At 42.9% G+C, this 16,226-nt stretch overlaps 1 protein-coding gene and 1 long non-coding RNA gene across 3 annotated transcripts in view; one reads left to right on the top strand and one right to left on the bottom strand.

The window, feature by feature from the left end:
- The window catches only part of SMPD3 (sphingomyelin phosphodiesterase 3), a 120,802-nt gene that overhangs the window by 12,797 nt on the left and 91,779 nt on the right, over positions 1 to 16,226 (bottom strand). The window contains exons 3-4 of the mRNA XM_056360401.1: positions 11,448 to 11,523; positions 3,899 to 4,054 (exon numbers count right to left, since the gene is read on the bottom strand). Of these exons, the coding sequence (XP_056216376.1) occupies positions 3,899 to 4,054; positions 11,448 to 11,523 (232 nt within the window). The remainder of the gene's footprint in view (positions 1 to 3,898; positions 4,055 to 11,447; positions 11,524 to 16,226) is intronic.
- Positions 72 to 15,931, top strand: LOC130159140 (uncharacterized). 2 transcript variants are annotated; one of them, XR_008825629.1, is made up of 5 exons: positions 72 to 206; positions 665 to 775; positions 3,866 to 3,984; positions 4,612 to 10,151; positions 12,932 to 15,931. It is a non-coding gene; the product is annotated as an uncharacterized LOC130159140 (long non-coding RNA). The 2 variants fall into 2 exon arrangements; XR_008825628.1 differs by lacking the exon at positions 12,932 to 15,931 and having other exon boundaries at positions 4,612 to 12,854.

The following is a 16,226-nucleotide window of genomic DNA, read 5'->3' as shown; positions in this document are numbered from 1 at the left end:
AATTTCAAGAAATGACTGCTAATGACAGTGCTTCCTCCAAAGCCTTTCTATGACAGGCATTTTTTAATAGTTTCTAGCTGTGAACTGAAGTGACGGTTCTGCAACGTTTCCTCACCCTGCCACTGACGTCGCATTGCTTACGCCCAGACAACGCTTTGGTCCAGCTAGCTGACACTACGGCAATGGAAATGGCTGTTTGTGGCTCGGTAAGTTTGAAGATAAAAGCTTGTGCTTTACTTACTTCAGAAGAATTCCCTGACTCAACGTTTTCCAAGCTGTAATAGATAAGAGAAAGGCCATGCAACTGCTAATTTGCTTGGGATATTGTCTACAGCATTAAAGCCATTCTAAACATCATCAGCATGACCTATCAACTTTAAATTAATTTCTTCCTAGATGCTGCTGTGAGCCTTGCATTAGATACAGTGCATCAAGCTCCTAGGATTATTTAGTAAGCTAACCTACAAAAATGTATACATCAGAATTTCAGATGCTGCACAAAGAAGTTAGTCAGGCTCTAGTTCTGCATGTGCTGTTTGATGCAGCAATCAGTATGCCTGGGAAGCAAGTGCCACCAGAACCTGCAAATACCACCTGCTACAATTCCATTTTTGTTACATGGTAAGAAACTGGCAACAGCTCCTGCTACCTTTCTTTCCTGCAGCACTTACACCTTTTACAAGGTTGAAACTTGTTAGCAACGCTTGAAGACTCTCCAGGGATGAGCAGAATATTCACCTGTTTGTCACGGCCTATTGCCAAGACAACAGACTAGGTAAGTACGCATGCAAACAGGTCCTCTGAAGGCAGAACTGTCACTGTTGTATCTGAGACATTGCATCTCCTTGTGTAAAACACTGCTCTGGCCAAGTGAAGCAGCTGTTGACCTCTCCCTACTAAGAAGGAAGCGGAACACAGACATGGAGCACAGCAGTGCTCTGTTCAGAGCTGGAGGCACTGTTATTGTCAGTAATACAGCTGGCTGTCCTTCAGCTGCTGCATCCACACCAGCTGATCTGGCTCATGACATCTTTCTAGTTTCCCCCACCTCCCCACCAGCCTTGTCATTGCAGGGAGACTGAAAACTCCATTTGCCAGGGTATCCTGGAGTGGGGGCAGAGGCTCGGCGGCCTGACCCTCCCTAGGATGTGCCACGTGTGCAATGCAGAGAACTGCTCTGTCTGTCTGAAAAGCTGTGCAATTGCTCGTTTCTCCAAGTTTTCCCTTGTTATGTCATACATCTACAAAATTTCCCTCAAAACCAAGACAGATTAAAGTTTTGTCACAAGGTTAATTTGTGACTCTGGCACTGACAGTGACAAGTCAGAGCTGATGAGACAAACTTAACCCATCTGACTGGAAGGCTTTTCATCCTGCACTAAAAGTCAGTCCAAAGCAACCTGACAGTAACTTTCTAATGATGTTCCCACTCATTGTGAATTCACTGTACGAATGTTGTCACAATGTTCTGTAAAGCTGGAGGGGAAAACAGAGTTGCAGAAAATTTCTCATAAGCATAAGGTCACTCGTGGACCTGGAGATCTTTGAAAACTGTACTGGCAGTGCATCTAAGAATAGAAGCTTGATATTCACCGAAACATTAATTACTTGCTGTATCAGTCTGTGGAGTGGGAAAGAATACAGAAAATCATATATAGATTACAGGAAGCTGATCACTGCTGAAGAAAAACTTAAGATGTTCAGTTCCCTATAATGCTAACAAATGTCCCTAAAACAATGAGTAATGTAAAAACGGAGGAGAAAGCTTTAAAACACTGCATTAATCTTGCTCAGTGCATAAGGAAAGAAAGTAAGTAATGTAAAAACAACAAAAAATGAAATAGCCAGCTTAATTTCAGCTTCCAGGCTGAGTGAAGTTTAAAGGAGAGGGGGACATAAAGAAGCAGCAGAGATAGAAAAATTAAAATGGATTTCTATAACCTATTTTCCAGTTCTCTCTAGTAGTCGTAGATTTACAACTGTTATTTACCAAAGCAAGTAGTTGGTTTTAATTTTTCTTTAAGAAGGCAAATCACAACAGCACTAATTATATACTCTGTGCTTCTCATGCAAGATCTTGGTTAGGGTGCCAGAACTCCTTAGGTGGAGGATACTGACCGTATGTTCTGCCTCACCGCTCCACTCCCCCCTCTCCCTCTGCGTGCTGCATAGCCCCATTCACTTTTCAATTTGCGATCTGGCCAGGCACTCTCCCCTTCGGTCTGCAGCAGATTGTTTATTTCCTTGGTGGCCACCTTTGCCTCCAGGCCACTCCGACCATACAACAGTAGTGCAAGTGAGACAGTCAAATCGCAGCAGATGTGTCGCCTCCCTTCCCTCCTCGGCCTGTCTGGGCAGCAGCTTGGCTAGCTGAAGACCTGTTATTCACCACATTTCTTCCTCTCACTGCTGCTGTTGTATTTTTTCCTAATGCATGTTTAACTACACTATTCTGTAGCCATTACCACTTACTGTTCACCTCCATAGTGCCTAATTGATTCTTCTACCAGTTGGCGGCAGTTGCCAGCACCTGCTCAGACCATTTTGCAGTTACTTTGGATCATAGAGTTGTGACAGATTCATTTGTTTGTACATATGAGCTAGAAGTGAACAACAGAAGGGCTGTGTTTTGGGTTGATGGGCTTTTCTACCCAATTATATGTTTTTCAACTTTGAGAAAATCTTCCATTGTAAGTATCTGATACAAGTCATGAGATTAGAGAATACTAATGAGATCAGATGATGCTTGCTTTTTGTTTCTTAAAATTATTTTTGGTACCGTTGTTGCTCTCAGTCTCAGTTACCTGGGCTTCTTACGAAGTCTACAGAATTCACGCTGGATGCTGTTCACAAATCCACTCGTTTATCCACAAACTCCGGTCTGAATTGCTTGATGCCACTTCAACCGCGGCAGCCTGAGCACACCTGTGCACTGCCCCTCTCCCCGGTGACGCAGCACAGCCAGAATCCCTCTGACGACCCCCCCTCGCTGCGCCAGCCTTGTGCTCTTTGTGCCTCAGTCCTTCCAGTGTGGCCCAGTCATGCCAAAGGCCTTTCAGCCACCAGCCTTGCGGGAGGCTGGCCGCTGGCCACCACTGATCCATGGGCCAGCTCCAAACCGGCAGAGTCAACTGCCAGGGTACAAAGCCAGCAAGGACTCTGCTGGATGAGCCGCACCGAGCAGGAGGGCTGAGAGGATGCACAAACACAATGCTCTGCGCTGGCAACTGAACTGTTAACAGAGCTTAGTGCTTACGTTTGGAAAAGGCTCCCATCTCTGTGAACTCACCACCCGTTAATTAGGGTTTGGTGGAGTTGTTTTTCTAGTACCCTCAGCATACAAATCTAGAAAAGTAAATATTAAAAATTTATTAAAATAAAAAAAACCCAGAAGTACCCAACATCAGTTATTTTTTTCCCAGACTGATTCAGCAATCTTTAGTTCTCCCTGCAGCGGTGATCTCCTATGTCTGTGTATATGCACCATCAAATTATTTTTAAACAGCATGAATTTACTACTTTTTCTCCACAAAAACCCCTTAACATCACGGGTATTTCATTAGTAACTAAAATTCTAGGACAGCAGGTGTCTACCTAATTGAAGTACAGCTAAACCACTGGATTTGTCCTCATTATTGCTACCATCAGTCACAAATTATCACCCTTTGTGCCTTAAAAACTGTCATGCTTCATAACTCAGCAGAGTGCCGAAGTGTGAGCTTCTCTCCTCGGCTCAGCTCAAGGCTGGTACCTATTTCAGAAGCAGCTGTAGCAATTAGGTCTTCCCTTGCAAAAGCCAGTCACTCTCTAGTATATTTCTGTAGTCCACAGGAATCTAGAGCCTTCCTGTTTCTTTTTGGAATAGGTAGACACCAGGAAGAGGAAAACCTTGTCTTACCAGAGGAGCAGTTATCGAAGTTGAGATCTCCGCAGATTACATCAAAAGCCACCAGCTCCTCTGGATTGGCTGTACTGGAGGAGGAGGTAGATTTTCTGAATTCAGACAGCCAATCTTGAAGCATATCCAGCTGCTCGCATCGAACAGTAGTATCTCCTGTAGCAAATAACGAAAACAAGAAATAAGACCTCCTTCTAAGCCACATGTGGATTAGTTGCTAAGCTACTGCTAGACACCTTGAGAAAAAGGGTGCAAGATAAAAAATGTGTGGCGAATAGTATCCTCGGTACCTAGTGCTTAGCCCATTATGCGGTTCATTAGGAACCACACTTTCTGATGACCTGCGTATCTCCTGGAATCGATCGCACTGGGCACATCGGAAGAAATGAGCAGACAGGGCACGTGCTGCAGCCGGCCAGCCAAGGTGATGACGTTTCGATGATGCGCTACACGTAATCTGGTGTTCAGAGTTAGGATCCTACTTCAGACAAAACCGGACAGCCTGTTCTGGGGTAAACCACCTGATCTTTCTTTCCTTTGCTTTCTCATTTTTAAAAATGAAAAAATTTAAGTTTCAAGTGTTTCTAGTAAATACACATCAATAGTATATTTACTACTATTGCTCAACACTGCAGTAGTCCCTCCGAGGAAGGGTTCTATTTATGTTCAACTAAGAGTGCCTAAACTGGAAGTATTTTTTCATATTTTTACAGGTATGTGTAAGTACAGGTTTTGGTGGGCAGGACTTCAGCAAGAACGAACCAGATCCTGTTCACCAGTTGCAAGGAAGTTACACCAGGCTACGTGTGCTGTGGATGTGCCCCCGTTCATGGAAGTGACGGGAGAGGGTTGAGATTGACTGGTTGCCAAGTATTTTTCGTTTGTGAAGCCATGTGGCACACAAAACAGCTCTTTAATTACAGCAGCTAACCACACTTAATTTCAAGCACATTAGGTGACATGAAGTCTAAAAAAAAAATTAATTACTGGCTCTCTTAAAATGATTACAGCAAAAGCTTGATGTGGGGAAAGGAGCATGAAGAACATATTCTAGAAATAATTGTTTACCGTCTTGTCTTCCCTTTCCTTTTGTTCTCACTGTACTTACAGTTGACAGTTTTGCTTGTTTCAGATTTGATATCTCAAGTCAGAACAACATTACTTTTCTTCATAATCAAAGGTTTGTTTTCAAATGCCACAATCGGGAGAGCAGCAGACCCAGATGACTTATTCTGACTACAGTTTTATTTTAACCTGATTTACTGCTTTGTGCTAGCTATTACAAGGGCGTAAAACGCAATTAAAAACATTAGTTCTGTATGTCCAAAGCTGCTTTCAGTGGCCACTATGGAGATGGCGAACATTTAAGTCTGTATGCTCCACAGCTTGTTAATCACTAGTCTCAACCGCTTAAATGTGAGCTCCGCAGCACGCTGTAACTGTGTTAGTGGACAGACAAACTTCAGAGTTTAGGACTTCACCTTCCTACCACTATTAAACGGTGAAGGGTGGGATTTTCTAGGGAGTAGAGGGGTAAAACAACAGTTAAATACAAACTGAATCAGAAATGTTCAACCAAGCATGATTTGATACAATTCTAAATGAAAGAAATATCAAAAAGAACACGACTAGGGACAGAGCGAGCTCTAAGCAGGTTCTGACACCAACTTACCTCTTCAGGCTGGTAACTCCCAACAGCAAAGAATCTTGGTGGTTTTTTTTTTTCTTTCACTCGTGTTATTCCCAACAAATCTTTATCAGTTGGGCTGTAATATAAAAGCAGCTACAAGTGCTTCCTGGATCTATTCCCCAACCTACAGTTTCTAGCTCCTTGTACCTCCAGTTCATGCAGTACCCCAATCGCACAAATCCAGACCGGTGTATTCTGGGGAAAACCCCTTGCTACAACAGCACAAGAAAGCCCTACCGTGAAGATGTAGCTAGACAAAAGCACAAAAAATAGGTCATGTGGAATAATACAGCCCGGAGCAGGTGACACCAACCACAAAAGGTGTGCGTGACTAACATATACGTTCTGCTTAACTCAAGCTACAGATAAAACTACAGGTTCACAGAAAGCATGAGCTTGAAAGGGAGCGCTGGAGATCGGCTAGGCTGACCCCTCTGCTCAAGTGGGGGCACCTGCAGCAGGCTGCTCAGGACCGTGCCCAGTCAGGCTTCGAGTATCTCCTATGGCCAGAGGCACCATAACCTCTGGGTAACCTGTGCCAGTGCTTAGTCACCCTTGCAGTAACAAACATTTTCCTTTGTTTAAATGACATTTCTTGCATTTCAGTTTGTGCCCATTGCCTCTTGTCCTGTCACTGGGCCCCACTGGAGAGGCTACCTCCATCTTCTGTACACCCTCCCATCAGGTATTTACACACTTTGACAAGCTCCTTCCTGAGCCGCCTCCTGAAACTGAGCAGTCCCAGCTTTCTGGTGAGGCCTATTTACAGTCGTGGACTACCCTCCTTTGGCAGCACCTGAATCTTTCTATCCTACCTCATGTCCCTAGGCCAGTACTTTCATCCGGCCTGCCTTTTTTTTCCTCATAACAGAACTTTTAAGCATGGCGCATCTACTGCGTACAATGCAGTAGCATCTTCCTCCCCCCACAAAGTCCTGAATATATGAATTGCTTAACTCTCCGAGACTGACTTTTACATCCCTGAACTGTCAAGGTTTTTTTCATTTTCGGTGAATTATCCATCTAGCATGGCTTCACTAGGATGAATGATAAAATAATGCAGCTGTTACCATATGGGCATAAAACTCAGGCAGCAACCTGTCACAGATCAGTGTGAAGAATGTAGCAAACCCACTGAACTGAAACACAAAGGTAAAATTCTCTAAAACAGAAAACTTGAGAAAAACAAAAGACGGACAGGCAAAAACATTTTAGGAGGATATTGTGAAAGGTGTCTGGTAACATGCATTGCTGTTACTGAAAAAGCATGAACTTTAGCGACATACATGCCCCTCGGTAAGAATGCTGAGCCCTTGCAGCAGCAGCGTACACCAGATAACCTCAGGGCTCTACAGAAAAATCGCAGCCTTGGAACTCCAGAAGCCCATGACACTTACTTTCATGTCTTTGGAGAAAAAGTGCAGACCTTTTGATGGTCTGGCATATCTGATTATCCCCACTAGAGGTCATAGAAGTAATTGCACTTCAGTACACTGCGGGGAGCGTGTGCAACGCAGTGAGCTGCATTTCCATGACAAACGGTGGGATCCTCTACTGCGACTCGAATATAACTGTTCTCTGAGATTAATATTAAACTACCGCTACCCAGATCACTGCAGCTACACAGCAGGTACTGCATCTATCTGTATGCAAAAGTTACTCGTGAGACTCAGCATCTTACCAACTCCCAATGATCAGTAGCTTTGGAGATGAAGATAACTGAACTAATCAGGCACCTAAGTAGAAGAGAAGCCAAACCTGAATGCAGAACAGTCAGGGGAGCGGACATTTCAGAAACTGCTGCTGAAATGAAATAGCATCAGTATATATTAACAGAAGAAATCTAGGTACTAGCTCCCAACACTAACATTCAACTTCTCTTTCCAGCCTTCAGCTCTAATTAAACATTCAGATAGAATCACCAATCTGACTGATTGCCACCAGTGATTAACCAGAGAATAGAGATTTGTGCTAATTGCTCTACACTCTTTTCGTCAGTAACTGGCCTGGAAAAATGCAAATAATTGTGTTGTGACTGGTTCCTGCAGTCAGTATTTCTGAATTCTTTGCAACTTCCCTTCAGCTTCAGATTTTGTGGAAGGATGAAAGGGTAGTGTCGGAAACCCCAGCCAACATAAATACCTACTTTACCTTTGTTCATTATAGGATAATCTTGCTTGCCCTTTCCATTCACTTCAGAAATAAGTGGAATCCTGGCTTTAAGTTAGAACTGCAGGTAGGTGCTACACACCGAGGAACTGTTCTGTCCTGCTCTGAAAGACATTAGAAGCAGCACTGTGGTGGCTGAGCAAAGCAGCTGACAGGCCTCATCAGAGGAAATTAAAAGATCCAGTGGAGGTTTTTAAAACCAGAATTCTCAGCACTGATAAGCACTACAGGATATACTGGCAGGGAACCAGGGGAAGATGAGCAAAAAAAAGCTTGTAAAATGCAGGGTGTAAAGCCTAGTCACAAGGAAAAATTGTTCGCAAGACGCAGCCAAAGGCTTTGGTTTAGCCGTGAGACGGGCTGTGCCACACCTGACTGTGACAGATGAAGCAGATCCCTACACCTCCAACATACTTAACCCGGGCTAGGCTGGGAAAGCAAAACAACGTAAAAACAAACCACCCAAAAAGCTGAAGCAACAAACCCCCTTCTGTTCTGCCGGGTTACCTTTCAGCCTGGTCAAGTCCCCCCGTCCAGTGCAACACAGCCCACAGCCGCTGTGTTAGCACAACCGAGGGCAGGGGGCAAGGCCAGGCTGCCGCGCCACGGGTACGGCAGCTTTGCCCACCTCAGAAATGTTCGCGGAATCGCTGCCTAAGGACGCTGAGCGCTCACGTTCCTCCTGATGGCACCATCAGAATTTCAGACACTGAGGGATCTCTCTCATTCCTGAGCTGAGTTCTGCTTAAGCTGCATGCAGGCTTGTGGAACCTGAAGCTGGTGCTAGAGAAGCCTGCACGGCCAGTGCCTGTACTGCTAATGACTAGACTGCCACTGAACGCAGAGCAGGGAGGTGAACGAGGTTATCAGATAGCATCCAGCATGCTACGTCATCCGGACCTGGGCTGGAATAGCTTGAGGCTTACTCTGTTCTGATGGCTTGGTGGGCTGCCTGGAAGCCATGACTCAAAGGGACTTGGGAGCTGGATGGAGCCTAGGCAGCAAAACCTGTCCAGAACATTAATCACTGACTTAATTGAAAGACATAAAAGAACCATGTAAACTTAACAGCCCCTTGAAAATAATTACATTCAAGTCTCATTAAAGATCCCTTCATTTGTCACTGAAACGCAGCTATTTCCACAGTGGAAATGAAGAGCTGCTTCATAGCACCATTCAGTAATAGGCAGAGATTGAGAGGATGAGCTGCATCCAATTCTGAAGTTTTATTGGAAAAGGAGAGTGTCAGGTCTGAAAAAACAGTAATTGCTCAGAACAGAGTTGGGCCAGCGCACCTCTTGAGAAGAAGCATTAGTAGTTGGTCCCCGACCGTAAGCAGTTGGATCCCTTCACTTCATACTCATGCAAGTATCAGACCTGTCAAGTGTAAGTTTATGTATCCTAGAAGGGAAGCCAAATTCCACTCAGCCACATATGACAAGATGATTTAAACGGCTAACCTTTTAAACAGTACTTGTTTTTATAGATACCACATCTTTACATCGCTGAACTGGTTCTTGAGTAATTTTTTAAATGTGTGAAATGTTATGAATCAGATGATACAAATCAGAAAGCACAGCTCTGCCAAAGTTATGAACTTTAGTTTTCCATTTCATTACATAAACTAATATGATATATCAAAGGACGGTTAGACTCTTAAATCATTGTCTGCTCTATTTGAATGTAGTTTGAACCAGATAAGCCTAAAAATATAGAGCAAGAACATAAGTAGGAAAATGAAAGGTTGCATTTTACCCTTGACTGACTTTGAAAATAGAATATTACTTCCCCGTTCTTCTTCTCTCCCCCCTCTTCCTCTTTAATATTTTAGGGATTTCACAAGGTGGTTATCAAAGACTAACTAAGAATACATGACTAGGTAGTAAAAAGGAACAGAACTAAAAATGGAGGTTTATAACCTAAACTAGAACAGCAACAAAATCTCTGCTCCGCAGCAGCAATCTCACAGTACGTAACCATAATTTCAGAGTTAAAAATAGAAAACCAGAGAAGGACGTTACATTGTTAAAATGTAGCTGAAAAATTCATGAACCTTCTTTAGAACTAGCCAGTCTCTCTAATGTACTTCAGGGACTGGCAGTTTTGTTCCCAAGTCTGTCTGTCTACAACTGAAGCACTGACAAAGTGGAATGAATGCGAGCTGCCTGACTGGGTTAACCCGGACATGCTGCAGCGCGTCGGCTCGGAGTTCTATCATTTATAATACATTACTGTCTTTCCTCAGTCTGCAGCACACATGCTGTCTTCGTGCGCTCTAGGAGGGCTGTGTCATGCTCCCCAGCATGCAGGAGCACAGCACTCGTGGTTGCATCAAGTAAAACTATGGCTATCCATCCCTCTGGCTAAGAAAGTCTGATCTCGCACAAAGGAAAGGTTTGTAGATGTAGCTTTTACTACTACAACTGCTCTTAAGTACAGAACTGATAGTGTTGATGGAAAAGGTAGGAAAGCCCCATCCCTGGAAGAGTTCAGGGCCAGGCTGGATGGGGCTTGGAGCAACCTGGTCTAGTGGCAGGGGTCCCTGCCCACGGCAGGGGGGTTGGAACTAGATGACCCTTCACATCCCTTCCAGCACAAACCCTCCTATGATTCTGATTTTTTTCCATAAACATCCCAAGAATTCCAAGAATCGGTCAACTTTAATTAATGAATGTTCAGGTAAACAGCTAAAATGGAGAAGCATCTTGATTTCAAAATGGAATAAACAAACTGACCCTAGTATCTATAAAAGTTACTAACTTTTTTCCCCCGTTGCTTTCTGGACTTGGGTTGTAAAATGGAGGTAAGGCCACCCATCTACTGCAATCTTGCTCTGAGTATTAACATTAAAAGAAGAGCTGGGTGCTGAGCCACTATCATTAAAAAAGGTCATAAGATGGTTGAGGAGGCTGAGGTGGATGGATGTGGCTCTACCGCAACCTGACAGAGCTATGTGAAACTCCAGTCTGGTTATGGGAAGCAGTGGAGTCCACGTATCTCACAGAACCAGAAATCTGCTATTGAAGAACATCTCATTGTTTTCTAAGATTAAAGTTGAAGTGGAAATAAAAAAAATAATTTAAAAAAAAAGCCTTCCACAGCCTGCTAAGACATTTTGCACTTTATATATCTTCAATGGCCTTAGAAAACAGTTTCATGAAACACAGGATACACAGCGTACTGCGTCCTGCTGTAGTAAACATAATAGTGGAACTGCTTTTAAACACGACCAAGAGAATTTTTCAATGAGTTCATTAACTTGCAAGCCATTTATGTATGAAGTTTACAGGTCAAAAACCCAGGGAATTCGGGCTGCTGATTTCTGGTGGAAAAACTGTCCCAACTTGCATCTTCTGATAATCCCCAGTTATGTACAAAGAAATCATAGTTTAACTGCCAATACAGTATGGGTTGCTGAATGCGTTGAGTGATGATGATAGTAATGTATTCGCTAAAATAACAGTATTTGGTTAAGAGGAAGCAAAGAGAAGAAAAGCTCTCAAGGGGTATTTTTTGTGTACCAAAACCATGAAGGGTTAGGGATGTACTTGTCTGCCTTTCACTGGTATTTGCAACACACACTGCACTTTGTCAGAAACACTGGAGGAGCAGTGCTTCTACTTTTGCAGAAGAGTATCACCACAGGCCTAGGAACAGTGAAACACTAAGGTAGGGAAATTAGGACAGTACCTGCAATAGCTTGCAAGTGAGTGCAGGAAATGTATCCCACGATTCTTTGGTCCTGAGGTGTACTTCCCACTTGCACCTGGAACGGAAGGAAGAAATGAAAAGGCGGTTAATGGAAGACCTTGTACAACTCCACTTCCAACCCCGGCTGCGCAGCCTCTGTGCGCAGTACTGGCCTTGTTCACCGCTCTTGCCTTCTAGCTCCATTTCGAACCCACGGACACACAGAACCACCAGAGACACGCGCTGGGGCTCACTGGGGCCCCACCTGCTGCTAGCACAGCGATTCCTTCCTGGCCACCACCACTGCACGTTCTGATTCTGATCTGCAGCACGTGCACAAACGTGACTTTCTCCTGCTCTTGGCAGTCCCAGTGGTTCTCTGGCCCAGTTGCGTTGCCACCCTTGCGCGTCACAGCTCTTGTTCATATGCAAGATTCAGGCCCGCCGAGTGCCGTGTAATACTTATTTTATATGATTATATATATATAATACTGATAAATATTATCAGCGGTCTAATTCTTGGTGTCTGTGTAAGACTAGAATGCAGAAGCAAAAAATGCCAAGGGAGTCTGGGGAAAAGGATGAAACAGGAAATAAATACTGTGTTTGGCCATGTTTTCTCTACTCCACAGCAAGTTTTGGATTTTGATGGATTTTTTACATTCTTCTTACAAAGTCACTGGGGATTTTTCCTATGTCTCAGCAAAGTGTTTATATTCTTCAGCCCACAGCAGCAGCCCCCATGTCTGTCAGCCAGATGAAAACACAACATGCACCCCTGCCCTTACACATGGAAGAAGCAGGGCTTCCAGGGAAGTTGGAATGGAGCATAATTCCTCATCTACTGCATATATTATGATCTTTTACAAATATATTTGCTGGTGGACACACAGGCAAATTGGAATCAAGTTCTGATTTAGGTTTTCAACTCTGTTGAAGGTTTTGGCAGTTCAGGACTTGTGCAGCTGCAGACCAAAATTCCTAATGATTTGAGGATCAAGATTTGGAATGAGGCAAGAAACCAATCTGAGCATATGTTTTCCCTGTTGACAATTGATGTGGCAACATTGCATCGACTACTTAAGAAAATGCCCACAGAGGAAAGCTGTACCCAGGGCTCTGAAAGGAAAACCACAGATGACTCCCTGGCACAAGGCTAGGCTCAGATTTCATCTGACACCTCTACATAACTCGCAGAGCTCCATTTCATACAGACAGAGTTTTGTCAGCTTGGTTGGTTTTCTCATTCTTCAGCTATCCAAGAACCATCTGATTCACTTTATAACTGGAAAGTCAGCTTTGCAGTAAGTGAATTTAGAAGTCGTTTGTACTCAACAATGCCTTGTTAACTTTCCATTTTTGTTCCAGCTAGAAGAGTATGTAATAAACAACTTACATTATTCTGTCCTCAGTCTGTTCAGTCCTCTTTTAGACAGTTTTCCAAATGGCTATTGATGGTGTTCTTTATTGCTGTTCCCATACAGTTAACCTGCTTCAGGGAGGGTGAAGGCAGAGGAAGACAAGGAAAATACACGCAGTCACTGGTGGATCTACCCCTAAGCCAGAGGACTGTAGCAGAGTCTCAAAGGACGTGCCCATCTGCTGCGCGGCAGATTTCCTGGCCCCCTGGCCCTTCAGGACTGCCTCCCAAGGGACTCTGCCCACCAGGCTTTTAACCAGGCCAAAGTCGGCCCTTTGGGAGTCCAAGGTAGTGGTTCTGCTGAGCCCCCTTCCTTACTTCTGCAAGAATTGAAAACTTCATCACCTCATGATCGCTATGTCCAAGATGTCCTCCGACCACCACATCACCCAGCAGTCCTTCCCTGCTGTACATCTTTCAATGCCATCTACTGTAACCACGCTGAAAACACTGCACGTAATTTTTTCTGTCTTTATAACAAGAATGTACTGCTTATAATCCTCTTATTGACTAAAGCAGATGGAATCATTTTCAGTGTCTCTATCCAAAAAGCATAAAAGATTTAAGTCTAAAAGCTGAACATCCAAACATAAATTATTGTCAGTTGAGAAAAAGAAGTCAACTCAAATTGGCTTTAGAATTTCCTATGCAGCCTTAATGGAGTGCCTGACAAGGCCTCGTACCCATCAGCCAATTTATGCATGGGATCGCACTCATTTCCATTAGTCATAAATAAATACGTATCTTACAGTGTCCCTGTGTGCACAGATCTATACTGAAACGGACTCAGCATCTTCCCCCTCAAAAGAATGACAAGAAATGGCCTGGAAGAATGACTGACGGCCACTATACACACGTGGGTGAGTGCAACATACGCCCCTCGGGATTGCCACCATAGGGGAACAGTGCCCCTGGGCTGCTGAGCACTTGCTAGGAACAACGGCTGCTTTACACACCTCCCCCCAGAGGAAAAGGGAAGGGGCCTTCATAAGCACTTTGCTAATTAAAAAGAGAAATAAATATAAAAAAAAAAAAGCTCCAAAGCAAGAGCTGAAGACATTAACATAATTAGAATTTCCTTGGAAAGTGCCAGCATGGAAGTACATCCAAAGCAGCTTGTCTCCCAGATTTCACAATTTGTCCAACTTTTTTGTCTTGTGGGATTGAGGTGTTGGGGTTTTTTGGAGTGGCAGTATTGATGTAAACCGCCAAGCAGAGTCATTTTGAGTATAATAATCATCATAATGGAGGCAAATATTTGTGACAACTACTAAGAGAGAAGATAAATATCCTTGCAGCCTCCTAGTGAGTTCTCAGCTACAGTAGAAGCACTAGTGTATTAAATATGGTCTGAAATAAAATAGAAAGGTCTGATTATTCAGTCTAATTTGGTATTTCACAGATGAACAAGGTCTATGGGATGTGCAGACAGGAAAACTACTTGACCTCTGGAATATTACAAGCCCTGTAATTCTGCATAAAAACATTCCTTTGTGTGGCCAAATACTGTAGCTACTTTTAGACTGTTCCATTTTCAAGGGTATATTACATTGTGGTGACTCGGCCTGAGCAGCTACGTGGCAGCCCTGCAGGAAAGCAACACTTGAGCGTTCTTTTCAGCCTGCAACGTGGATCTTGGCAGACAAGTTCCACTTCCGCCAAACCAAGTCAGCACTTCACACTAAATACAGAAGAAATTTCTAAATTCACATTTACGAAGAAAATAAAAGTCAGCAAATAAGCCAGAGTGGCTCCTTCCCCAGGAGCCTGACTTAAGTTCACCTCACCTGTTCTACTTTGTAGCTTTGTGTCAATTCACAGGGTAATTCACTGAATTACCCTTCTGTAGGGAACTACTTCCGATACTGCTTTCTAAAAATCATTGTATAGTGTTAGTTGTGTCACGGACCACTCTTCTATGTCTGAAAATTTATATGAAGGCAGTATCTAAATATATTTATAAGTTCCCAATGTTTTAAAACAGGGTAATTATTATAGGAGGAAAAAGTTGTATGTGATACCCTGTTAAACTCTGATGTTACCTAGAGGTAAAGTTAAAACTGAGAGAACATACCTGTGGTTCTTAAAATTATATAATTTTATATATAACTTAATAACTTTTATAACTTAAAGTGTCTTAATTATATAATTTTTGACAAACAAATCAACGTTTTTCAATATTATGCTGACATATGCAAAATATATTCCAATTCTCAGTACATCTGCAGAGGTTAAGTCATCAAACCAGTCAAACCTTCGGAGGCTAGGAGTGGATCCTGATCACAGTTTGTTACACCTCTAACATTTTGTTAGCTCTTGGGGTGCGAGGGTATAAAAAGCTCATTACAGATGAGCAAGAGGCTTTCCTTTGCAAAGAGGAAAGCCTGTTAGGGTTCCGTTTGAAATTCAGAATGCCAGTTTCTACTGCAACGTATTTACATTTGTCCCCTACCTGTAAATTAAATAAGTGCAAAACTGACAGTTCTGAATTTTTATTTTCAGTTAAGAGCACTGACTGTGTGAAGTACACAAAAGCGCTTGACATCAAGTACTTCTAATAAAGATTTCACTTCTATGCCATAGCATATTAGTACAGTCTGTTGAAAAGACCATGCTGATACTGTGCAAAATTGTCTGTGTTCCTGGAATTGTGTATCAAAAACTTGTCCTGTCTGGACTAAAGAGTGGTATGTCCTCCAGTTAGACTGGTATCAGGGAATAAACGGTGCTCGTGAAAGAAATCAGATTAACAAGGCTACGGCAGAAAGATTCTTGTTGGCAAGAAAAAAAAAAAATTAATGAGAAGCAACAGTTGAAATTTTAGAGCTAGAGTGAAGGCAATAGGTTTGAATTCAATCGCATTACTTGCTATCATGGGAATTGTCTGAGCTAACTGGAAAATCTTGCACATCTCATGTTTACCATACTCTGGTATAGTAAGCATACAAAGCTGCAAACATGACAAATGTCTTTAACAGTTTATATTTACACCGTTTCTATTACATCTGGATGTCAAGAAAAGCATCAACAGATACTTAAAAACACACACATACACACACACACACACACACACAAAAAAAAGAAATGCTACCTAAATAGCAGGGGTATTTCAATACCAGCTTAAAAACCAGCTTCAAGAATGTCGCTGCTGTGTTAATAAATCATCAGCTACTTGGAAGAAAATGTTCCTCAGTGCTGAAAAATTTGGGCCATGCCATAACATGAGAAACCTCACTCAGTTAAAGAAAATAGATTCTCAAAGCTGACCAATAATGTGTAGACAAAACCAGAAGGTTTGCTACAAAGGTTAACTTAACCTTTTAGTGACATTTTCTAGAAGCTTCACATTGCCAGGAGGT

The sequence above is a fragment of the Falco biarmicus genome, chromosome 15, assembly GCF_023638135.1.
Source record: "Falco biarmicus isolate bFalBia1 chromosome 15, bFalBia1.pri, whole genome shotgun sequence".
Classification (NCBI taxonomy): Eukaryota; Metazoa; Chordata; class Aves; order Falconiformes; family Falconidae; genus Falco; species Falco biarmicus.
Note: the sequence above shows the minus strand (reverse complement) of the source record. Positions and strands in the feature narration are given on the sequence as shown.